We start from the raw sequence: 26,085 nt of genomic DNA, 5'->3' as shown, positions 1-26,085 counted from the left end.
CACACTAAAATATAGTGTAAATATAATGGGACCAAACCAGGAAACCACACACAGACCAAAAGTACACAAGGTATCTGTCCCCACAACCTTCATGGATCAAAACACACGTCCTTTAATACACACTAAAACTAGTCGTCTAAATCTGTAACTTTCACTCACATACACAAATCCCAGATTGCGCCTGTATGAAAGCGTCTTTATTTGAAAACCATCTCAAACATCTGATAGAGAGTACAGTATATTGCTCGAAAATATATCACTTCACATGCCCACAACACACAGCTGTCAGCGCTTCAGCATCATAAAACTGAAGGTCGTTGGCTCAAAGACAATCACAACTGTCATGGCAGATAGAAGCTCCTCTGTTGATGCATAAACACCTGAAGTTACGTTGAAGTTCCATGAATAATGACTCTGATGACAATAAAGAGGAATCTTGTAATAGTGTTGATGCATATTTCTCTAACAGCACGTGTGATTATTTCCAAGAGTGGTCAATAGAGAGAAAACAGAGAGACACATCAGGGACTGTGAGACTGCTGCAAGTCATTTAAGCCTAATTATAAAAAAATAAATGCTGTGTGGCCAAACAAGTCCTGTCTGTTACAGTCTCATTAATTTATTTTCCTTCTACAATTCCACCAGGTCAAAACCTGACACTTGAGTCTCAGCAGTGAAACAGTAATTAGTTGTTTGACTCAAATCCAACTAAAATCTTAAGTCCTCAATTGTGGGGATGGCTGAAGAGCAAAATAAAGCCAACCAGGGAGTTGAATATGTGGAGCCATCAGCATCTTTACACATCCATGGCAGCTACTGAAACATATAAGGATGCCTTGTATTTTCCAAGTGACAGAAAATACTGAATTAAAGCTGATATTGTTGTATACAATAAAGCTACAGAATCAAATTGCAAGTATGTTATTAAACAAACAGGCATCATTAGATCTACAATACTGTAAACTAATTATAGCAGTTGGTCACAAAAACACTCAGCTCCGACTGTTCCAGGAACCAGAGCTTTAGAGAGATATGCATAGAAAATAAAGTCCAAACTATTCTCTGTGCAGTAATGAGAAAAATACATTATCAATATATCTTACTATTTATTATGAGACACACCTTTCTTTTTAACAAACTACCACTGGACTTCCCATCCTATGTCTTTATTTAAGTGTTCTCTGAGGTGTAATTTATATCTTTTAATATAGTGCTGTCAGAAAGAAATAGTGTACATGTCAGTGTACAAGGAAGAACAATAAGTTGCTCCGTTTAACAGAAAGGCATTTGTTTCCCTCAGCTGGTAGATCCAGACCTCCTCCACATTGCAATGAGTCCATCTACTGTGCTTTACAATTAAACCAGCTAATCAAAAAAAAAAAAAAAAAAAAGGTTAACACTGTTTGACAAAAACACACTTGAAACTGATTTTTGTCCTGAGCTGTAAACAGACGCAGTAAGAGCCGACGTAGATGATTTTTCAACGAACAAGTTCTATAGATGTGTCAGTTCTCTGCTGTGACACAGTCCCAGCGTCATGGCAGCGATGGAGAGCAGAGCTGACGTCAGTTGGTCACTGCTCTGTGGATTCAGCTTTCCTCTGGATGTGGGAGATCTCCAGTATGGGCATCAGCAGCTGGAAAGCATCTTGGATGTAAGATGCACTGTTGGATGCCTACGAGGAGAGAGAATCCATAACATGAGACACACAGTGTTTTAATATCACTCTGAAACGTGCCTGTAAAGCCCCATGACACAAATACAGACAATCCAACTGCAAAATATGATATTATTAAGACTCTTTTTTCTTTAAGGAGAATCATTCCTACCAATGATGTGGGATAATTCTGTTTGTTCTAGTGCTGGGCGATATAACGACTTTTTGAAGCAAGATATAAATTTAGACGACAGCAACACCTTTTAGATGCGTAGCCTGACATGCACCTCCCCAGAAATGTAACTACATGTTGCAGCGACACAAACCTCCCGTCTGTTTTTGTAGGCTTTTATTTACTTTAATTTCACAAGTAAGAAACAATAAATAGTGCAGACAATACAGCCTCCACACAAAATAGCATTTTAAATCTTGTGTGTGATTTATCCTGGCTTCATATGAGCAGAGGAAATCTTCGCTATCCATTCGGCTAATCTATACAATATAAAATGCCATAGACTTGTGCTAATAATGTTAGCATGTTGTATTTGTTTGGAAAACATGTTTAGTAAAAGATAGTTGTTTGGTCAGTGAACCTTGTGAGTTGTAATGGAGCCAGATTTTGTAACATTACTTTGTTAAATGTTGCTGTTGTCCCTGGCTTCATATGAGTAGAGGAAAAGTACACTAGCCGCTAGGCTAATTTATACAATGTAAAATGCCATAGGCTTGTGCTAAAGACGTTAGCATGTTGTATTAGTGGGGAAAATGTGTCCTGCAAAAGACAAATGTTTTGTCGTTTCATAGAAAATACCAAGATATATATCATGTATTGCCAGTCAGCCTGTAACTACCGAGTTTGAATTTTTGTCCATATCGCCCAGCCCTAATTTGTTCCCAGCACAGTTAACTCTAAATATTAAATGACTTTCATAGAAGAAGAAATTTGTTGATATCTTTTACAAGACAGCAGCACACAGATCGCTGCATTTGTATAAAGAAAGTGAAACTTAATTAAACAATATTCTTTCAATCTGTTCATTTGTATTGGAAACAGGTGGGATAATCTCAGTCCTTTTGTTGTTGTTTATAACTTAAAATAAGATTTTATGATTCAATTATTGCCTAACTAACTATAAATGACTATATAAATTGAGGTTTCATAATTATCTGACGCAGCATCAACAAGGACGCCAATAGGTTTTTATTTCTGGAATCTAAATATCCATAGAATTGGGAATTTTATGACATTCATCTCATGTAATCAGGAGACAGTGACAATAAAATATAGAGTTATGTGTAGCCTTCAGAGCTAAAATAAGTAATGTTGTCTGCCGATTACAGAGCAACACAGATGTGTATAAAGATTTAAGGTCCAAGAGTTTACCCTCGGTAAAACATGTCAAATCAAATAGAGGTGAAATTACTAACATGTGCAACTGTGGAACATCCTCACATGTCCAAAAAGACGACTACACGTATAATAAAGCAAATGCTGTGATACTGTGTTTGCATTGTAAAGTAAAACTGACCCACTATGCAGGCAATGATATGGATAAAGATAAAACTGCATTAGTGTGACTTAATGACACTGTGTGTGATGAGAGCTGTAGTGCAATGACACAAACCTCTAAAAAGACTCCTGTTATCAGCGGGTTGAGGACATCCCCCTTCTCGTTTGACTGTAAAACACAACGTTTAGATCAAATTACAATCAGCTCTCAGATGAAGCCGCCGCAGCAGTGATTATGTGTCAAAGCTGAGAGAAGTAGAGTGGAAAATGAAAACGCTGAAGGTACAAAGAGCAGCACAAATTAGAGTTCTGACAGTTTGGGGTTTGACATTTTCAGCAGATCAGAAAAACGTGGGTGGAAACAAACAGAGGGATGACGCGAGTTTAAGACGATAAAAGGCGTCTCTTTGAACGCTAAATCAAACTAATTCAGATGATGTAAACGGCTGTAACTTGATAAATGTCATATTGCCTCACTCTTGCTGTCTTAACTGCAGACATCACCACGACTGAGTGTTAAAACAGGATGTTTATTCTGAGAAAATGCAACACCAGGCTGAAAAACAGTAAAAACTGCACTTTATAAATTTGTGGAATACAGACTAAAAAATGGAATTTTAAAAAATGAAGCAGCAGAGGCCGAGTGGCTGACTTTACTCCCTAGTATGGGTCAAACTCCGAAAACACTAGTTCCTACACTTCCCATAATGCACCTCCAAACTAACCATACAAACAAAAATAACATTAATTACTTCAATGGTTCAAAATTACATGATAATGATGATGAAAATCCTCAATGATCCCAAACTCTTTGATACACAGAGAGTTAGTTTAAGCTTACCCCTGCTGTTGTTAAGCAGGAGGTGAACTTCTTGGAAAGCAGTGAGATTTCCTTACACAGGACAACCGTTAACCTGAGGACAGACAAAAATGCTCAATTAAAGTACAGATTATAGATCTACAGCTGAGCTCCTGCAGAGTCTCCTAACAGAGAGTCCATGTCATCTTACTGTGACAGGGCGCTGGCCTCCGTGCTGCCGTTGGAGAACAGGATCATCTCAGCCAGTTTGTGGAAAAGCTCAATGGATCGTGCCGTCAGCTCTGCCAGACTCCTGATGGCTGCAGCATGAACATCCTGAAATAATTTAACACACACACACACACACACACACACACACACACACACACACACACACACAAACACACACACACACAGCTGAATGGCCCATAAACCAGATACAGAGGAAACTGTGAGGACTGAAAATGATACATACTACAAAACATCCAGCAGTACATTGAAATGTTTCTCTTTCTCAAAAAAATATTGAATTTTAATCAGTTTAGTCATTTGAGTTAGTTTAACTTGTTCCAAATACATCAGGATGCTCAGACAAAAGAACATCCCACCTTTATTGTGAGACCCACTGAATTCTAAGAGGTATTGCAAACTCTGTTTGCTAGTTAGCATCACCTCATGTGTGTAAAATGATTAATCGATTAGTCAACCTTTCTGATAACAAATTAATTAACCAATTCATTTTTTTACCTCATGTATCAAATAAAAATGACAAACATTTTCTGCTTCCTGGGGATTTGTTGCTTTTCTCTGTTTTACATAATTGCAAACTTAATATTTTGGGTTTGGGACAGTTGGTCAGACAAAATAAGCAATTTGAGGATATCACCTTGGGCTCTGAGGAACTGTTTCATTTTCACAAGTTCTTGATACAGATTAACAATTAACTAAAAAAATAATGACTACACTTTTGCCTAAACAGGACTGCAACCATAACAGTGAGTGTAGCTTCTAGGACTGCAACTATTGATTATGTTGGCTATCGATTAATCTGTAGATAATCTGTCTCAATACCCTGGAGCCTAAAGTGAATTCATTGAATGTCTTGTTTTGTCACACCAACATTTCCAAACCAACAAAATATAAATTTACTAAAATGTAAGACCAATGACAGAGCAATGTTCCACATTTGAGAATCTGAAAATGTATTTTTTTTGGGCAGATTTGCCTTAAAAATGACTTAAAGGATTAATAACCAAAATAGCTGACATTTATTTTCTTTCAAATGAATAATCCATTAGGTGACTTATCATTGCAGATCTAGTTTCATCTACAGTTTTATAATCTCTCAACAATTTAAAAGTAACTTTGGACTGGCTAGAATCAGCACACTCCCAAGCCTTGTCATAAAACAATTAGCTTAACCTGTGGGTCTGAGAGAAACCTCAAATTATGTCCTTTTTTGTAATATTAAATATTGATGATATCAGCATACCTCTACAGAGACTGTTTTCTTTACGGCGTCCTCACTCTCTTCCTCTTCCTGCTCTGGTTTGGACATGTCAGTGATCTGGCTGCAGGTGTTCTTACAGGCCTGTTGGAGAGTAGAGAGACCATGGTATTAACATAATCACAGCTCTGTTCACATGAGATTGCTCAGGTTTGTAAACCACCAGTTGACCACAGTAAAAACAGGAACTGTACCAAACAACATCAGTGTAATTTATACTACCTCCGGTGCTTGAATATATGCTGTATATTTTTCAACTAGATTGTATCAATGAGATTTTAATTAAACTGTTTTATTCAATATTTGTAGCAATTTGTAATAAAACACTACAAATTACAGCCAAATAAATTCATTAAACAAAAACTGAACAGGAATCTGATCCAAGCTGGTACCTTGCTGAGCTTGTCAGCTGTGGCGCTGACACTGAGCCCCTCCAGAGCCTCCGTTAACTCCTTCTCAAACTCTGAGCCATCTTCATCTGGAAATAGAAATGTACAATCAATCATTTCATGTGTTACATCAAGTCAGGTGTATATGTTGCTGCTTTCCTCTTGCACTGCTGCTATTTTTAATAAACGTTTAACAGTGATGTTACCTTTCTTCTCATCAACTTCCTCATCATCAAACTCCACAAGAGAGAAAGCGTCCTTAATGAGATCCAACTCCTGTCTGAGCTGAACCAGCTCGTCTCCTGATAGAGTGGTCAGCACTGACTTCACCTACAGCACACACGCATGAGAAAAGGAAAAAAGAAAGAAAAGAAAACACAAACAGTTATATTTGAGGCTTTTACCAGATCCCATTAAATCATGAGAGCTAAAAACAATGTCTCAGCATGCCTATTTGGCTGCAGTAGGTGAAATATTTCGGAATAAAAGTCTAACCGTACCTTAGACTCACTCTCTCGAGACAGAATCTCCAGCGCCTCGAGGTGCGACAGACCCTGAAATTCATCAAACAGCATCCCGTAATGAGCCACCACCTTCTTCTCGGAGTCTGAAGTCTCTGTTTCTGCCGTCTGCAGCTCCTCTCGCTCCTTCGCCTCCCTCAACACCTGCGAGACAGAGAGAGATGACAGTTTGAAAGAAAGGGGACAAAACATCAGTTGCCTGTCAGACAATCAGGAGTAAAACTAGTGTGAGCCAGCTAACACATAGAAAAAGTTGAAACAGTATGAAGTCTGATCTCTCATTTTTTAGAGTTGCTGAAGGTCAAATTTAGGCTTTAAATATTCCAGTCCATCATAAAAATTAATATTGGACACTTTGAAAATGACCTCCTCATTTACATATTTGGCCCTGGCCTGCCAACCTGAGACAAAGTGGAGTTCCTGATCATCAGTCCTTTGGTCTTCTTAAAGCCCGGATCGCCTTCTGCTATCACATCCATCGTCTTTTTCCCGATGAACTCCAGAGCATCTAGGCCGCCCGTAATCACCGTTTTCCCCTGTGATGACAAGGACATATGAGTTGTCTGAAAGGTTTGGAAAAGGTTTTACAGACCAAACAGCTCAGGAAAATGTAATCCTTTGTTTATTTCTAAAACACAGAAATGACAAAAACTGGATTTAGCACAGAGGCATGCTCACATTTACTCTATATACTTTATCATTAAAAACTGGATGTTTGAGATGCGCTTAAAAACGTAAACTTCTCTTTCCTCCTTTTAAAAAACACAAACAAAACACAGAGTACGTTTCTGCTTACTGTGCTCTGGACAACACTCGTGAGCGATGTCAGCATTCCCATTGCACTTCCCACCGCTGCCGCTGATCCATCTCTGGCCTCTTTGTCCGTCTCACTGATGGATTCACCTACAGGAGACGAACAAACACAATACATACCGTGACAAAAGGGCTAACAGGATATGAAGTAAATATGTGATAATTTGACTCATATTTATACATCCCTGTGTACAAGAGAGGTAGATTCATGAGAATTGGACCAGCTTATCCAGTGTTGTGCCTTTGTCACACAAGACACAACATACAGTAAAGCCTTACTTCGCTCCTTCTGCTCTTCCTCAACTTGCGCAGAGAGTTCAGTCGGACTGGGGATTCCTAGTGACGTCTCTGCTTTCTCTATCACCTGAGTGAGCCCTTGGCCTGGATGGACAGAAGAGATAAACAGCATGTATAGTACAGAGGATGTTTCAAATAACAGTAATGTGAAACAGTGTATTACAACAATTAATACACAATGATAGAAAATGTGTTTTAAGTTTTTGTCTTTCGATTTCCTGGACTATTCCGTGATCACTTTAGTTCAAATACAATTAACAACATAAACCTATACACATGCCTGCATACACACAACTACATTTACCTCGAAATTGATAAAATTTATATGTCTTAGAAATGTGTTTCAGGTCTTCAAATGAGGAGATAGAACCAAGACAAGACAAAGCTTTTTAGGAAAGTTCCCCAAGTGGTTGACTTAAAAAAGAGTCATACAAACAATAGTCATACAAAAAGATTGGGTGATTTCAGCGGTCTATACTTACCCACAGTGGCCACAGTAGCTGTTGCTGTGGATAAGATCGATTTTCCCCAGCTGCCCCAGTATCCCCAACCACCCTGAGACACGGTGGACTCACTCGGTGCCTGAGAGAGAGGACATGAGGAGATAGAGGATAAGGATGGAAGAGGGAGGAGGGAAAAGACAGAGAGAAAGCAAGAAACAGAGTGAATGAGTTGCAGAAATAGAAAGAAAAAATCAGTTTCTTCTGTGCACAAAAAGTCAGTGTGACCTTTTTAATGGAGAATTCAGCACAAGAGGTGGGTTATCACTAGTGCAGAACACTTGCAAACATACATCTGCTTGAACACCTGAATATTTACACAACACAGGGTACTATTAAGTGTAAGGCCAGGAGGTCATTAGATGACCAGACAGATCTTTTTTTTTAACTACAGTAGTATTTGGGGTGTGGGATTCCCTAATCTGCCATGCCAGACTTTCCTTAATAAAGTGGGAATACTTTCAATGATAGCTTTATATTACTGTTACCAAAAGTGTATTATGATGAACACCACGAGAAAAATTACAGCCAGGCTGTGAAAATGTTGTCCAGTGTTTGTCTTTTTACAGCCATATGCTCTCAAACAATCAGAAAGGCATTCCTGCTGAAGTAATGTTCCCTTTTTATTGTCTAGTACAAACAATAACGATCTTACTGGTGACTTTGCTGGCTGCTCCTCTACTTTCGGTGCCTCCTCAACTTCATCTGCAGGTTTGACGTCCGGTCTCCTCCTGGCTTTCCTTGTGGGAGCCACGTCAGTCGAATTGTCAGGTGTGCTCGCTGAGGAGCTGTCGGGTGTTTCTGCAGGAGAGGCATCCTGAAACTCTGGCTCCACCTCTGGACCCTCTGCTGCTGTAGCTTCCCTGTCTGACATCTTGATGTTTTAGTACATGCCTTCAAAGTGAAATCGAGAGCACTGGATCAGTTTGGTTTTGATGTGACAAGGGTTTTGTAACACATGACTTAATAAACACAGAGACAGCTGAAGTGTCCAATAAGGAAAAAATCAGTCATTCCTCGCTGTTAGACCCAATCACTGTGATATTAAATGCACTTATTCCAGGAGTTACTTTGTAGTAAAGTGTTTCATCCAAACAGTGGTGTCATGCATTTCCCACAATGCACCTCAGTAACACCCAGGGAACAGCAGCTAACTCATCAGCTGTTGGTTATCTGTGCAGCTGGAGGCAGTGCTAGTCTAAAGTCCAGTCTGCTATACTGTGTGGACTATACATCCAAATACAGTAAACTATATTTGTGCATGGAAGCACAAATTCTTGAAGCCAACAGCTAACATACGTATCAGTAACAGGTACTGGCTTGTGATAAACATTACATTAACATTGCACTCACATCTGTTAGTCATATATTTAAAGCGAAATTACCATAACGTTAGCATTATTAGTTGAATTGCTATTCATGCCTTAACGTTACTATGACTGAAGTTGCGTCAGCTTTTTTATTTTTGTTTATCGATACAAGCTGTTTATATAGTTACCAACGTATTAATAAGCCAGAAAAACAATATACACCGTTATACTTTTGCAACATACTCACCTTTCTCCTGTCAAAGTCTTGATGCTAGCAGTTAACGTTACCCTAGCCTGCTAACAGTTTCCTAGCCAAACTCACCAACACGAAAGGTTTGTCTTCTTTATTTCGGACTGCCCGTGTTTTCCTAAGCGTTAAGCTCCTTTTAGTTTTCCAGTAAACAATTTAATGCTTTAGGTTTACTTGTTCTTTTTGTCCACAGGGTTAGCCACGTCACATATTGTTTTCACTAAGCAGGTCCAACAGTTAGCCACACTGAGGAACAAAGGTTCCGGTACGTAACTTCAAAATAAAAGTACCTTTTAGAACATTAAGGTTTAAAAAAAAACACTGTAAAACAAAGAATGCGTTTAAGTGGAATAAATTGTTTGTTAGGTAATTAGAGACTTCTGAAAAGTTTGGTGCACATTTTTAATAGATATTATTTGACTTGTTTCAGCGGTGACAACTGTTACGATTTTATTTTGAAGGATAAGCTGCTGTACTACTGGTCTCTCTTCCGCGAGGGAACTTGACGCATGAAAATCTAAACAATACTTCCGGAACGGTCAAAATAAAATAATGTAAACTTCCGCTAAAAAATATTGCTTTGAAAAACTAGCTTTGGTTCTCAAAAACAGAATACATTAATATTTATTTGTTGTTTGTTCGAAAAAAAATATCATTTTTTCCCCTTACAAACACAATTAACGAGTTAAAATAAAATGAGCATTGTTAAAAGAACACATACTATTTAACAATAACATACAATGCATTTTCACAGCTTTATTCAGCGACCAGTGCCGAGTAAAATATGTCCAAGGTTATACATGGAGTCAGTGCATTTTGTCTTGTGAATCTTATTTTTATCAATATGTAGCCTGCAAAACTAAATTACTATTTCAAATTTGAAGAGAAGTCTTTTATTTGTAGTTATTGTTTGTGTAATCTATGTGCTTCATAAAATGTCAAATGTAAAAAATCAGTCCAACATGTTTTGTGTGTAACCAATGAAATAAAGACACAAATGGCTGAAAAGTGTTTTATATCATGCAATATACTAAATATGTTTATCTGGGTGTAAATTTAAAAAAAGGAACATACTGGTTGACAATATTAGATTAAAATATATTATTATTATTATTATTATTATTATTATTATGATCATTATAGTAAAAGCTATGTTTAATTCAGCATTATTTACCCAGCATGTCAAATCTTTCCCATCATCACCTCCCTGCACTGAAGAATTGAAAACAAGCCACGCCCACTCTCTCACACCTGAACCAGGAAGTGCACGGACCGGTCAGGTTGCACCTGTTTTGCTTGAACACTTGTGCATCAAGGCCTTTTAACAGATTAAAACAGGACTAAAAGGAATATCTTCGAACATACATCAGGAACAAAACTGTTGGACGTTCATGTCGGTCGAGGATTTGTTGTTTTGGTCGCTGTCCGAGCAGCAGGTGGGCATCTCTTCTGGGCTGTGTGTTTGGATGAATTTGGCGTGAAATGTGTGTGCTCCCTCTGGTAAAATGTTTCTTGATACACCAATATTTTTAATTCAGATCTCCTGTAGTATCACTATGTCGCCAAATATAAACAAAGAAACTCACAGTCTGTAAATTAGCCTAATTAAAAGACCACATCAATGTACTGTTTAATGCAGTTTCATAAGCATCTCCATGTGCTCCCTGGAGATCATGTCTGACTCTAACTCTCATCTTCATTATCTTAATTTCTCCTTCTTCTTCGTTTTGGTTTATTTTAAAAGGATAACAATGTTGACCAGTGATTTATGAGGCAGTGAAAAGTCAGCAGAACCAATCAAATTAACCTTATCACATTAGAAACAAATTAAGCTAATGAAATTGCATGCATTAAAGCCCACGTAACTAATAAGGTATATTACAGTAATTAAGAATATATGACTGGGGAAGCAAAACAATCAATATAGTGATAAGAAAAACATAGAAGACAAAGCACTGTTCTAATATATCAAGTAAAGTGTTGGCCTTGAGCATCCGAATTGAGAGTGGGGTTTAAATTTCAGTTTCTATATTTAGTTAAAAATGAATCCACGACAGTGTTATGTCTTGAGGGTTAACGAGTTTATGTTAAAATACTGAAGATTTATTAAATAAGGACAGGACTATGTGAAGACACTAAAAAAGTGTTTGCAATCCTGTGTTGCTGCCTGAGCCATCACTGTTGACTCTTCCTGTTTTGCAGGTTTGTCCCGTCTAAATGTGAGCTGAAGCTGTAACTCCTTCTGACATGTTATCATCTCAGAGACACCACCTGTCACTCCTGCTTCTCACTGTCCTGCTGCTCAGTGGCTGGACAGCAGACGGGGCTCAGAATGGGACAGAGACAGAGACCATGTCCTCCGTGCGGCTTGCCAGCGTCCCCTCGAGCAGTAACATTGTGGCGAAGGAAGGATCCAGCACACTGATTGAGTGTAACGTGACCGGAAGCCACGATGACATTAAGTGGTACAACTCTAAAGGACCTCTGCTGGGTAAGGAAACAAGTTGGAGGAGGGAATGGGGTGCTGAGAGGAAGTTTGTGAACAACTTTGAGTTCCTTTTGTGCTACATAGTTGTTGTATATTTAAAAAAGTAATACTGCAACTCGATGTTATTATCAAGATCGCATTTAATCGGAGTGCTTTCACTGTAGTGTGAGTATCAAGACGCTATACCTTCCCTGAAGATGCATTTTTCTTAAACAGGTGTATTGAAACATGGACACAGTCAAAAACCCTAGTTTGTCAAACACACACGTCTAAACAATCAGCAGGCATCAATGTAGTGAATTTCAAGTAAAAATACATCTAGCTGCCCGGGTTAAAACATTTCTAAATTTGGTTGAAAGAGACAGATTTTAACACATCTAGGTTACTTATACATGTGATTTCAAAAGCATTTAAATGACTATATTTTCATGTGGAGTACGTCCAGAAAAATCCAGTAATACAAATTCTGCTATAGCAAAGGTCATATGGAATGAAGTGCAGTTTTAACGTTGATGTGTATGTCTTTTCGCCATCACCTAGACATAGATCTCTTTGCATCGAGGACCACAATTGCAATGAGTTGGACCTAATTGTGTCATTCTAGAAAAAGTCTAGAAAGCCTTTAATGTCATTGCATAGGAATACATTGAAATTAGTTGTGACACTCCAGTGACGCATTGCAACACAGAACATAAAAACACAAGACAGAGGACATTCAGTGAGTGATAAAAATGCAATAAATAAATGAATGTAAAAGTATTTAAAGTGCAGCAAAGTGCTTAGTAGATGGCAGAACAGCAGTAGTAAACATTATTTGATTTTTATGTTTTATTTAGTGTGCTGATGGCCTTGGGGGAAGAAAAACAAATTCTTGATTTGTAGATGTTTATGATTTAATATAGGCATTCATATAATGTCAAATAAAACCAAATAAGTAAACCAAAACTGCAAACTGAGGATTGTACAGTGAAATTAGGCTTGTAAATAACTACACAGACCAATCGATCGTACAGAAGAAAAGAAACCATTTCCAACAGAACAAAACAGTACATAATCAGTAAAGTGCAGTGCAAAACAATACAACACAACAAGACAAGTGTTTGTAGAGAAAACAAGATCTACAGACCAAAAAGTTAACTAAGGTTTGTCATCAAATGTAACAATAGTCAAAAAGTTATCCATACTATACTAATGCCAAAATGCTATTTCATTCATGAGAGGTTATTTAATACAATTCGAATAGCATGTTGTACACAATCAGGCATTTAATCCATTGTTCAGTTATCAAAATTCTGGCATTGCTACTCCTCAATTATTTACACATAATTCATCAGTTCCTATACAGCCTTGAGCCCATTATCATCATAATACCTCTTGTTGGTAACTCTGACACCACAGTGCAGAAGCAGTTTGTGAGTCAATGCTAAAACAGTAACATAATAATGTTGTTGTTTGTTGAATCTGATACATAAACTGATTTTATCTTATCAGGAAGTGTTTGGGGCGCTAATTTGATCCAACTTACATTACGTTAAAATTAAATTACATGAGAGCCAGTGTCGGTGTTTCTGATGCTGCATTACAAAGTGCTTGTTAGAGTCAATGATTACAATATTCTTCTGTGTTTTAACTTCAGGTGAGAAGTGGCAGATTCAGGAGGAGGGCACCCTGAACATCACTATGGTCTCCTTCGAGGACCGTGGCAGCTACACCTGCGTCGCCTCCGGTGGCAGCGGTGGGAACAAAAACTACACCGTCACTCTTCGTGTAGCCCACACCGACAGTGGCTTGGGCCTTTACTACGTCATCGTCTGCTTGGTGGCCTTCACCATCACCATGATCCTCAACGTGGCGCGGCTTTGCATGGTCAGCAGCCACCTCAAGAAGACCGAGAGAGCCATCAATGAGTTCTTCCGCACTGAGGGCGCAGAAAAGCTGCAGAAGGCGTTTGAGGTCGCCAAGCGCATTCCAATTGTCACGTCGGCCAAGACGGTGGAGCTCGCCAAGGTCACGCAGTACAAGACCATGGAGTTTGCTCGTCACATGGAGGATCTGGCTCGGAGCGTCCCCCTGCCACCGCTCATCTTAAACTGCCGCACATTCGCGGAGGAGGTCGTGGAGACAGGGAAGCCGGGGTCTCACGCTGCAGAGCAGGCTGGGACATCAGTGTCTGTGAACAGACCAGCCATAGGCCCTCCCTCCGCTGGCAAAAGTGGAGAGAAGGAGGAGGGGGAGGAGGTGCGTCAGGCTCTGCTGTCAAGTGGTAGGAACGATGGAGGCGGTGCTGATGTCAAAGTTTCAGTCCATACAGTTTCTGAGAAGGTGGATAGTGAGGATACAGAGGCTGAGATGTGCCTCAATGTGCCGGGCTCACGGACAAGTGTGTCCTATGAGAGCAACGTGTAGTCTCAGTCTGACACCCAGCAGAAGAAACACATCGTCTGAAGTGTGAGGCATCTAATTGCAAGTGCTAAGAGATTAAAAAACATTAAAAAATTGTGGGGTTGGTTATCATTCAGATTGTAGCCATTGTGTTACTGCTTATTGATTCTTATTCTTATCAAATCCTGGGTCCAAATCTTTGAGTACAAATTGGATTCTGGCAGTTTTCCAACTGTTTTTCCTTGAGATGTTCATCCTAGTTTCAGATGATCTTGGACATTTTGGGCCCTATCTTACACCTGGCGTAAAGCGTTGCACAATGCAGCGCAACAGCCATTGCTAGTTTTAGACTGATGCAGTTGTCATTTTCAAGGCCAGTGCCCACAAGTGGTAAATGTACTTGTGCATCTGTGTGCCCACAGGTGAGTAGGTTGTTGATGCATTGCTATTTTGAAGCAGTAGAAAGTGATGATGCCACTGACCAACAAAAACCTGCTCTAAAGTCAGATTAGGTGGAGTATTTTGCTGCAATACTGTGCAGAACCTTATTGATTATTCAGCTAAAAGTTTAGCACTGTTTTATATTTCAAGTTTATAACTATAGTTTTTAGTTTTGCAGCTTAAATGTCCCTCAGTGTTTGCTGTAGTGACATTACTGTTCTTACTGCATAACTGTCAACAGAAAACTGCTTGCTTCTCTAATTTGCCGAAACCACCATGTAAAAAGCAAAGCCCAAGGTGTAGGTGCACCTGTGTTTTTAAGAGAAAGGCAGATGACACTCTGATTATATTCACTTTATACCCCAAACTAAGATTACGATTGCCCCTTGCGTCTTACTTTGCACCCAGATTATGTGTTGTTTAACTGGTGAAGTGTAGCTGAATACAACCTAAAGGCACTTGTGCCATGCACTTTAGACCATGTGTTTGAATAGGGCCCTATGACTACATCTGTGGCAGTCAAAATACTGGATCTGCTGAATCATGTTCTTTCTCCTTCTGGCATGAATGTATCTCCATGCAGTGAATACATTTTACTAGACTTTCATCAAATTTACAGTACCCTCACTTTTAAGCTATTGCTCCCATCTGCCACATTATAAACACTATACACATGCGCCGACGTGTGCTTAACTGGTGATGCTGAAGGATGTGCTCTCAGGAATCAAAAAGCCATTTGGCAACAAATCCTCAATCATATAAAATTGCAAAAATACAACACAAAGCTCAGAGATCTATTTTCACTTGTCTTAGATATACTTTTTTTTAAAATATATTTTTATTTGTTTTTTACATATTACGTCAAACGAACAAACAAAAACATGAACAGGGCAGCTCAGACATTTCACAATAGGACATAATACTAGGAAACAAAAGTTTCATGTGACAGGTTATGCGTCATACACATTTTACAGGTGGACAGAGAGAGTATACAGAAATAAATAAGTAAATAAAATGAACTAGTAAGTTAATTGGTTAGGTATCCCTCAGTTACATGTGCAGACAAGGCAGTCCCGTTATGACTATGTTCAAGATAAGATGCAGTCATTGACTGTGTCCCACCTGCACAAAACTAAAGAAAGTGAGGCCTGTGAAGACATATTTTTGCTGTAACTGAGTGAAAGACATCAAGGCAGAGCCGTTAAATAAATCTCCTAATGTTGTTATGCCACCATCTCGCCATAGCCTAAACACAGGGTCCTCAACACCTGGGGGGACATCAGGGTTCCCTTGAGTTAAGGTGCGGGGTGATGTTAACTTGGTTCGACTCTCCATAGATCTTGCGAATTTCCATGCACTTAGCGTGTTTAGGACGATTGGGTTTGTTCACAGTTTTTTTGCTAAGGCAGGATCTATGAGAAATAACAGATTTTGGAGTGGACAACTACATTGGGCAGCTTCTATATCTAGCCATGTAGAAGACTGATCTTCCTTCAGCCATTCAGCCACGAACCTTAAGTGTGCAGCCACCTGATACCACCTTACATTTGGAAGATCTAAACCTCCAGCAGCCTTTGGTAACTGTAATTTTGCTAACTTTTATTCCAAATAAATGAACTCAGCCAACCTTCAAGGATCTTAACCACCTTATTTGAAAGAATAATGGGTACCATTTGGAGTGGATACAAAAGCCTTGGTAAGGCATTCATTTTGATGAGTGCAACCCTACCAAGCCACGACAGCGGGAGGGACGCCCAGCGGTCAACCTCACATTTTATAGTGTCTAAGAGAGGTGTAAAATTAGCACTATACATCTGATCAAATGTCTTAGATATACTTTAATTTTCATGTTTGTGTGGTGGGATTCCCTTAACTTCCCATTCTGTGGGTGTCTCTGCACACAGTTAGGGTAGCAGCAGGTAGAAAAGAGCTCATTTCCCTCCCACAGAAGACGCCCTTTGCTGCCATTGGCATTGACAGTTAGTCAGCTCGCACAGAACAAAATGTAATGAAATATCCTAATTTCATTGTGTCGATTGTTTGCATGTCACTGCGTCCTGTCAGTCATCTGACACACACACAGCGAGAATTCAACAACAAATAATGCGTCAAAAACATGTCACTTCACAGACTTGATTGCCATCTCCGTATCTCTTTATTTGGGTCTTTGTTAGTCTGGAGAGCAGTTTAATTACAGGTTTGCTTTTGCTTCAGAGTGAATATTTCAATGACAGAAGTAAACATATTTTTTAAAACCCCCAAAAGCAAGATGTTTGAGGGAATTTTCAAAAATGTACAGTAGACACCAGGCTTCCATCTACTTATACCTCTCAGAGGCAGCACTGAAATATAAACATGATTATTTTTACATTAGAGTTTCAAAACATGTCTGCTGTGATGGAAAATGTCTGAAATTATGCTCATAAATATGCAGGTGTAATCTATCATATTTTGATGTGTGCATGCTTGGAAAAGTCAGGGACCATCATTTTTTATGATGAAGGTGATGCAGCATTTTCTCTCTGTATTTACTGCGGCATTTGTGAATCGGAACATAGATAGCGGCTCATTTGAAGTTTGTAATTTATTGTTTTGTGTATAGATTTACATAAACACACAGAATGTCCATACACTGGGTACAGTGCAGCAGTTTCTCCATATGGGATGACGCAGCATAAAAAGTTAAATTAGTTAAGGTTGTTCCATTAAAATATTAAAATGAAATGAAATATAAAAATGTTTGTAAAGCTCTTCAAGTAAAGGACAAACCAGTCATTCTCAAAATCATATGACAATTTGTATCTGTTGTTACAGGAGCTTTTAGAAAAAAACTTCTTTACTGTGTCTCAGGGGGATATATAAGAAAATGTGTCATGTACGGTGTGTAAACTGTGACTCAGCTGTGATAACTATGCTTGAACAAAAAGTTTTTGAGTAACCACTGTTTTGTACTTTGCTGTATCGTTCTATTTGGTTGCTCTGTGATTAAAGGTGTTTAGATATTCAAAAGTGATACTGAAGAGGTCATTCTCAGGGACCGATAGCAAAAGTTTACATCCTGTAATTGACAATAATTGAATACATACAATGAAAAACATGCAGATCTTTGTCTGGTGGCTACTTCTTCCCCTCCAGGTAACACTGCAAGTGAGCCACTTGGTGGAGCTGTTGGGTAAAACATCACTTCTTTATCTCAGCCATTGCATTTTGTGCATTCACCACTTAAAACACTCCTGGATCGTCATTTTGCACAGTTACTACTGTGGATGAACACTTGATATCATTGTTAAAGAGACAGGTGAGAGCTGAAGTGTCGCTTTTAGTCCCAGATATCAGTGTCTTTCTTTGCTGAAGTTCTGAGTCAAGTCTGAAAATCTGCAGTTGTACTCGTTTAATGTGTGCTTTTTTTCAGTAACCTTCGACGAACATCTGGTGTAGCTAGAAAATACAGTGTAATACAGGAGAATTTATATCACTGCATAACTCAACATCATTTAAATAGGGTTTTTAACACAGCACAGTTGATCCAAAGTCCATTACTCAGTTCTGAGATAAAGAAACAAAAAGCATGAAAATAAAACTGAAAAGGAAATGACAAGTTTGAAAAAAATTACAGAATGAAAAAGCAAAATCATCCATGCTGAGCTTTCTCCCATATAAATATATATTCTTTCCACTTAATTTATGCTGTTGTGCTTTGCTCAACTTGATATATTTAAGATATACATAGAAACTTTGGGACATTTCTCAGCATTTACAATAGACTGCTGCAGGATTGACATTCATTAAGTTAACATCAGCCTGGTTCCCTTGACAAAATCCACTGGGATTTTCCCATCAGATTTTGTTGAGCAAAATACACTTCACAAATACACACCACTTTAATGATTTCTGAAGTGGAAATGCAATCGCCAGAAGTAAAAAGCTAATGTTGGGCTATAAATAACTGCACCACAGTGCAGTACATGACTTTCTGTCGTCTTATTTAGCCACTTGTTAGCAACCAGCTTCTTTAACACACATGATGTACAAGCTTTAAAATTCACGACTGAGATATTTACTGGCATGTGTTTTGTCGTAGAACAAAACGTGACAATATCTTGTGTTAACGTTAGACCTTATTTCAGGCACCTAACAAAAAACTCATTCACTAGCAAGGACGATGCAACAATATGTCATTTAAATGTTTAATTTTAATTCTGGAGGTGACAGTTGTTGAGGACTGGTGACTGGTGGCAGAGGGATGTCTTCTGTTAGGTTGGTCAGGGAGGATGTACTGGAGATCGGGCAGAGGGAGACTCAGTGTGGGGAGATGAGAGGAGAAGGGAAGAGAGGATGAAGGAATGTTGGTAGGGATGAGGTAGGGAGGATGATGGATGAAGGGAGGGTGGGTCGAGAAATCTGAGACAAACAGAGCAGGATGGGTTGACCAGGTATAAGTGGGCTTGGCAGGTAATGAGAGGTGTGGTTGAGACGTTGCCCTGAGTTAACAAATTTACGTAATTTCAAAAATACCTTGACTTTGAGACGAGGGAACCCGGAGTGCAAAAATGCTAACAAATTTTGGGGTCTCAGGACTCTTTCCTGCAGCACTCTATAACGTTTTGTGGGTTTGAACAGTGGTTGTCCACCCAGAATGAGTCTGCAATGTCAACAAAACTGAGACATGTTAAAGCATCGCATTTAAATCGCATCCTTTTTAAAATGTATCTTGTTTTTCTTCTCAACCAGAAACATTTATTCTGATACTAAGAACCCACTTCTATTCCAGAGTCACATGGAGTTAGCTTTATTCATGTACACTACCAGAGTCCTTTACATACATGTTAACGTCAAAACAACCAACTATCTAGTTCACGCACTAAAAGTCACTAAAAACGTTGTCGCATTTTTCACATTTGTGAGTAAATGATGCACTGACAATAAGCTCATCCTGTACACCGCTGCTGGATACTTACATTACTTTCCCAGAGTTTAATTTCCTGGAATACATTTTCCAAGGTGCTATAGTCTGACCTACCTGAGAAATATCAGGTTGGAGAGCAGCCCAAATAACAATAACCTTGGGCTTCTGTGTTGAATAACTCAAAAAATCTATCCTTCTTTCCTTTCCTGTCCTCTCTGGAGGCAAGCTTATCTAAATAGAATTGATTGGTCCGAGCGATCATTCATCATGCTGAGCCAAAGCAGACGTTTAAGGAGGGGTGGGGGGGCGGGGATTTTTAAGGATAGGATATTTCTAGCAGGCCCTGTGTGTCATCGAGGTAAACTAAACAAATTGATCAGGCTAAAAAGGACGTGTGTGTGTGTGTGTGTGTGTGTGTGTGTGTGTGTGTGTATGATATGTGTGTAAGTGCCAGTGGGAATGCCAGAGGGGAGGGGATGGGTGTTGGCTAGACTCGAGCCAGTCCGGTGATACCTGGATGAAAAGAGTTGCAACTCATAAAAAAACTTGTCCCTGTGCAACACATTCTCACTACAACCTTGTCACATATTAATGTTTGGTCATGCAACTTTCCACATACGACGTGCAAGGTACCCTGGGTGCCTTGGTTGTTGACGTTCTGTGACACCATGTCGAGTTCTCTACTTTCAAGATACACTTCTGTTTTCACAGGAAATGTAATGTTACATTCAGCCTCTTTCAAAATAAACGCACTACGTCGGTACAACACCGCAAACTGACTTTTTTTTTCCTTGAACAACAAACGCACGTAGTTAGGTTTAGGCACCAAAAGCACATGATTAGGTTTAGGCAACAAAAACATGTAGTTAGATTTAGGCAACAACGGTATGTGGTTAGGTTTAGGCAACAAAAGTACATAGTTAGGTTTAGGCAACAAAAACATGTAGTTAGATTTAGGCAACAACGGTATGTGGTTAGGTTTAGGCAACAAAAGCACATGGTTAGGTCTAGGCAACAAAAACACATGGTTAGGTTTAGGCAACAAAAGCACATGGTTAGGTCTAGGCAACAAAAACACATAGGGCTCTAGTTTCCCGGCGCAGTGCAGGGTGGCGCAGGATGGTGCAGGGTGGCGAACCCTGCGCAGAGCTAGTTTCGAGCAGCGCAACCCGAGGCGCGCTCAGTTTGGTAGTTTGGCAGACCAAGGTGTGCTGAGATGGGTGTGGCGGCGCAGCAGGGGGAGGTGTCGACAGATCCAGCTTGGTGCAGTGACAGTTTTGCGGCAAAAGGCTTCGCCGAAGGTGCGCTAAAAGTTTGGCTGACGAGCAGACAGTGTGCACACGTCACCAAAACCTCACAGGCAGGTTTCCAGAATGTCAGGCACATTAACGATGCAATAAATACCCACAAAAACCACTATTCAATGCAACTATCTGCAATCAGCACATAAATGTGTCTCTATATTGACTGTCCCGTCACATCTGATGTCAGATCAAAGGGGATTGGCACCGTTTGGCACGTTTGGCACGCGTAATCAGGGCCGCCCCTCCCTAAACGCAGAACACGCGCTGTGCGTAGGGCCTCATCTTCCATGGGGGGCCACATTTTGTGAGAGGGGATGCATTTGCACATATGCACAATGGATGCGCACATGCGCTACCGTGAGGCGTGCGTAAAATCAGCTCGAGGAAGGAGAGAAGAGATCTGACCGCCCATGTGTCGCTGCAATGATTGACAGCACTCGACATCTGAACAATAAGAGGGGTGCGCTGGCAGGCACTTGCAGAGCTGCAGCAGGTGAAGAGTTGTCGACATGTCGTCCAAAAGAGCCTCAGGAGCTAAATAAAGCTAAATAAGATGAAAATAGAAAAGAATGTCTCCCTCTTTTATTTTATTTTCAGTGTTTAATCAAGGGTGGGGGATTGAGGTGGTGGAAGTTACTTTCTTTTGATGAGTAATTGATGGCTATTTGTGACTCGGATTTGTTTATTTATTTATTTCAGTTTGAAGTTATTTTTATTTAATATTTATTTATTTTAATTTTTTATTTTATTTGACTCATACAGACAAACTACTGTATCTACAGTACATTTGTTATTGCCAATAAAGGTTGTCAAGTTAAATGGCAAGTTGTTGTACGGTCATTTTGTACCTATGATACATTTGGCATGGGGGCCTCCAAATAAAATTTCACTTAGGGCCCCATTTTGGTCAGGGGCAGCCCTGCGCATAATGGAAACCCAACCTGATTTGATTAACAGAGCTGCAAACTAATGAGTTCACATCCCTCTCAGCCAACCACAAACAGCCACAGCATCAGATAGGGAGTATATATTCAGCATCTGTCATCTTAGAAAAGTCAGAAGAAAAGAAACAGAGTGAGACTGTGAGAGAGAAAGAGAGAGCGCGTGCGCACAAGGGAAACGCAACACTGATTTACAATTGTGGTGACCTCCTCCCAGGCTACCTTTGCATCATCAGCCCATGGAGGTCTGCTCGCAGTTCTGTATATTCGGACACTGTGAGCTTGGACCTCCCAGACCAAAACATCAGTTTCCTCCTGGGAGGAGTTTGGCCATCTGACGCTGCTGCTCTCTTCTGTCATGGCAAATTGAGTAAACTCTCATTACGCCTTCGCGCGGCGCATTTAAGGGCGAGGAGAGGGGCTCATTTGATTGGTGTGATGTGTGTAAAACCCACTCCACGCCTTCTCTCCTCCCTCTTTCCGATTTGCACAGGTAGGAGGGACGGAGGTGGGAAAGAGGAGTAGCTGCGCCAGGCGCACGGTGTGCCAAACTTGTAAAATCCACCTGGCCACACCCAGTTGGCGAAGCGCAGGTGCGCTGCGCCTCTGCCTCGCGCGGTCTGTGAAACTAGAGCCCATAGTTAGGTCAAGACAACAAAAGCATGTGGTTAGGTTCAGGCAAGGGTTAGGGGTTAGGGGGTTAGGGGGGTTACAATTGGGTTAGGGTTAGAATCTTACAGAACGCGACCACCGCTCTCTTGGGTGGAAGTCGGTGCTTGTTAGACCCATCCAACACCCCTCCCACCCAGTCAAATCCTACTTTTGCCACCAAAACATTCGTCCTTGTTCTGCCGCATTGCTCCCTGACACCACTGTGTGTCGTTAAACTAACCGGCAACCAGCCGCATATCACGTTAAAGGACAACTTTTTTTGTTGGTGTCACTGCCTGAGCGCTGGATTTCAGTGACTTCTGAGTGAGTCACCATTTAAACTCTGCTGTGTAATATGTTACCAGGCTCACCCTGATTCTTTGTGTCAGGGACAAATAGTGATACCTCTAAATATCAAAAATCTTTTTTTTTTATGTTGGAAACTAGTAACCATGTCCAACTCTGCTTTGACATGAGCACACGCAGTAATACAATTCTGACTAATTCATGAGAGAATCAGTGCTCGGAGGAGCAGGAGTTTTAATTGAAAGGGACCATTTGAGAGGAAGAGGTGTTTAAATTGAAATGGTGGAGTCATTATAGCTCAGAGTAAAGGGTGTTTTCTCACCTGGTACCTGCTTAAAGGCAAGTCTGTAGTAATGTTGAGTGATCCATGGTGATGTTAAGTGATTGAGAAGTGGAAGAACTTTTGTAATATCTCCATGAGGAATTAAAGGAATCACTTCTAAAAGAGATGGGTGCCAGGTTGGAAGTAGAGGCTGACATTTTTTGGGGATCCTGTGGGTCACAGGTTTTAAGAGAGATTCCCACAGGATGGGAGTCAGTTTCACCATTCATCACATGACTGGGACGGGACAGGGAAAAAAGTCAATGGGAACAGATGGGACAAGAATAATTACAGTACTAATATTGAGTTAGCATTGTGAAGTCAGCAGCGTTTAGCTCATTTTCACAGAGCATACAAAACATTCGCCTATAAGTATGAGCACACATGTTGTTTGATGTTAAGCAGGTCAAGTAAAATGGATGTTTGTTAAGATTATATTAACACAATTACAATGCACATTTCTGTTAGCGCCTAAATAGTAATTCCCATTATGCATTACCATTGAGCTAATGCAGGAAGTGCTAGTTACTTGCCTGATGGTTGTAGCAGTTTATTACCAAGTAGGTTTTCACTCAAGGAATTTGCCTTGGTGTTTGGAGCACACAAAAAACATACAATAAGTCAATAACATAAAAATTGAATAGAAAAATTACAGTGAAAATGTGCAAAATATACTGTAATTTTTTTGGCTACAGTAGTTTTGAAAACTCATTTTAATAATTTACTGTTCGTCAGAGCACAAATGAGACAACAATAAGCGTAACAGAGACATTCTGAAGGTTCACGATCCACCAGCATCGGCCACTCTCACCTCAGCTTGCTGCAGCGACTCTGCACTGGGCAGCACTGTGATTCTTTCTATTTTTTTGTTCCTGTAACAGGACTTTTTGACCCTTTGACCGAGAATTGTGCACTTCCCAAGGTGCGGACCTGTAAGAGGCTGATGCTGGTGGATGGTGCAAACTTCCCACACGTCCTGCATTTCTAGACGATGGTGGACCTTGATAACATGTCTGTTCATCCTGCAGTGCCCTGTGGGAGACAGTAAAGAAAAGAGCAAGTGGGAGAGACGATCAGTGTGTTGTGTTATTTCTGCTGGTGGGATTTTGTGGAAATTACTGTGCTGATTGCAGCCTTTCACTGCACACAGGCTACAAATGCCATTATGAAAATAAACAACATGCTAAACTAAGATGGATGACAAAACTACACAAAGAGGTTTAACTAACCCTATCATGCTACAACTATGGGAAAATACAAGAAGAGCTGAATGGCTAGCTTACAATGATGATTATGATGTTTGTAACAGTGCACCTGCGCTATCTTAGAGGCTGACTTGCAGATTCCACTATTGTCATACATAATTGTCCCATTTTAGCAACAGTGTGGCCAAACAACTTTGTCAGGACATGACTCAGAAAAATATTAAATATCATGACAATGCCAAAATACAACGGAGGGGGGACTTTAAACATTGTAATGGGCCAACCTCCCAGTGATTATTTTTCTTAATAGCATAGGCATACATAATGAGTGGTAAGATCTGACAGAGTTAACATCTTACGGAGTTGACAAAAAATTATAGAAACATCAAGTTCACAGCAGTTGTAGTGAGTAGCCATTTTATTTTTCAAAGCTGCTCAGAGTTCTCTGAATGCTAATCAAAATACTCCTTTTAATCCATCATTTTTATTTAGTTTTGATTTAAGAGGACTACTGGGGGTGACCTGTTATGTTTGAGACACACCCGATATCAATATTATTTAATGACTTTATGAAAATAGAAAAAATAGAAAGCTTACCAGTACTGGGGCAGCATACCTACCTTTTTAAAAACCAGGAAGTGATACAGGAATCCTTAGGATAGCTAACTAGTTAGCAAAGTCCTTTTTATGCCCGATTAAATGATGTTTTTCTAGAAATCTGATGGAGTTGACAAAAATCTGGGACACATCGTTAAAGGGCCAACACTTTCAGAAAAAAAAACAAAAAAAAACACCACACACACACACACACACACACACACACAAAGTATACATATGAAAGAATATGAAAGAAAATATTTTATAAATCATATTTATTTCATATAAATCATGTAAAAATAATGTTTCCCAGAAACAGAATTATTGTCTTTATAAGTTATAATTTTAAGGGGTTGTTTGGGGAGGACATGATTTGTTCTCGCTCTCACGCCAGTGTTTATGATTTGTGCATTGTGCAACCACTGAGACAAAGCAGAAATGATTTGTGATGGCTCTAAACCAAGTCTGTTTTGACAAACAATATGTATTTGAGTATACTGAATAAGAGAATAAAACTTTTTCTATAAATTTTGAGTTATTTTGGTTCAGAGTAACTCATTTGCATTTATACGAAGAGATCTGAGGCACTCAGGAGGGTGATGATTAAAAAGCCTTTATTAATACATGGCTAATCTAATAAAAACATGCCAACGCGTTTCAGCCCAAAAGGCCTTTGTCAGGGCAAGGGCAAAATGTTCGGTCAGCTCAGTTCATTGTTAAATAGGTAATCAGAGTCAGCTGTAGGCGGTCACATGATCAGCATGACCTTCTGATGACATTAAAAAGGGGTCAAAGATATGGCAGACTCTGTACAACAATTTAACATCATTAATTCAACAAATAATCAAGAAAATAAACATATACATATTATATACACTCATACTATGACTTTTTTCATAAGGTTTGAGTTATTTTGGTTCAGAGTAACTCATTTGCATATTTGGAACCATGATGGAACACCAGAATTTTACACAAAGGAATTCTAGAGC

The 26,085-nt window shown here is 39.6% G+C and overlaps 2 protein-coding genes across 5 annotated transcripts; one reads left to right on the top strand and one right to left on the bottom strand.

The window, feature by feature from the left end:
* Positions 1–175: 175 nt before the first annotated feature.
* On the bottom strand, positions 176–9,788 carry fam114a2 (family with sequence similarity 114 member A2). Of its 2 annotated transcripts, none has more exons than XM_049592007.1 (14): positions 9,551–9,788; positions 8,649–8,887; positions 7,976–8,075; positions 7,476–7,577; positions 7,180–7,286; positions 6,785–6,919; positions 6,363–6,527; positions 6,069–6,192; positions 5,866–5,951; positions 5,459–5,557; positions 4,178–4,302; positions 4,009–4,081; positions 3,283–3,336; positions 176–1,675 (listed from the first exon to the last, which is right to left on the bottom strand). In XM_049592007.1, the coding sequence occupies exons 2-14, from the start codon at positions 8,865–8,867 to the stop codon at positions 1,574–1,576; spliced, it is 1,491 nt and encodes a 496-aa protein (XP_049447964.1). In that variant the 5' UTR covers positions 8,868–8,887; positions 9,551–9,788; the 3' UTR covers positions 176–1,573. The 2 variants fall into 2 exon arrangements, with proteins under 2 accessions (XP_049447964.1, XP_049447965.1); XM_049592008.1 differs by having other exon boundaries at positions 9,626–9,788.
* On the top strand, positions 8,894–17,961 carry LOC125898253 (microfibrillar-associated protein 3-like). Of its 3 annotated transcripts, none has more exons than XM_049592010.1 (3): positions 8,894–9,305; positions 11,756–12,044; positions 13,678–17,961. In XM_049592010.1, exons 2-3 carry the CDS (start codon positions 11,801–11,803, stop codon positions 14,445–14,447), a joined length of 1,014 nt encoding a protein of 337 aa, XP_049447967.1. In that variant the 5' UTR covers positions 8,894–9,305; positions 11,756–11,800; the 3' UTR covers positions 14,448–17,961. The 3 variants fall into 3 exon arrangements, with proteins under 3 accessions (XP_049447967.1, XP_049447966.1, XP_049447968.1); XM_049592009.1 differs by lacking the exon at positions 8,894–9,305 and adding an exon at positions 10,817–10,989 and having other exon boundaries at positions 11,816–12,044; XM_049592011.1 differs by lacking the exon at positions 8,894–9,305 and adding an exon at positions 10,851–10,989.
* The last annotated feature ends 8,124 nt before the right edge of the window (positions 17,962–26,085 follow it).

The sequence above is a fragment of the Epinephelus fuscoguttatus genome, linkage group LG12 (genome assembly GCF_011397635.1).
Source record: "Epinephelus fuscoguttatus linkage group LG12, E.fuscoguttatus.final_Chr_v1".
NCBI classification, from domain to species: domain Eukaryota; kingdom Metazoa; phylum Chordata; class Actinopteri; order Perciformes; family Serranidae; genus Epinephelus; species Epinephelus fuscoguttatus.
Note: the sequence above shows the minus strand (reverse complement) of the source record. Positions and strands in the feature narration are given on the sequence as shown.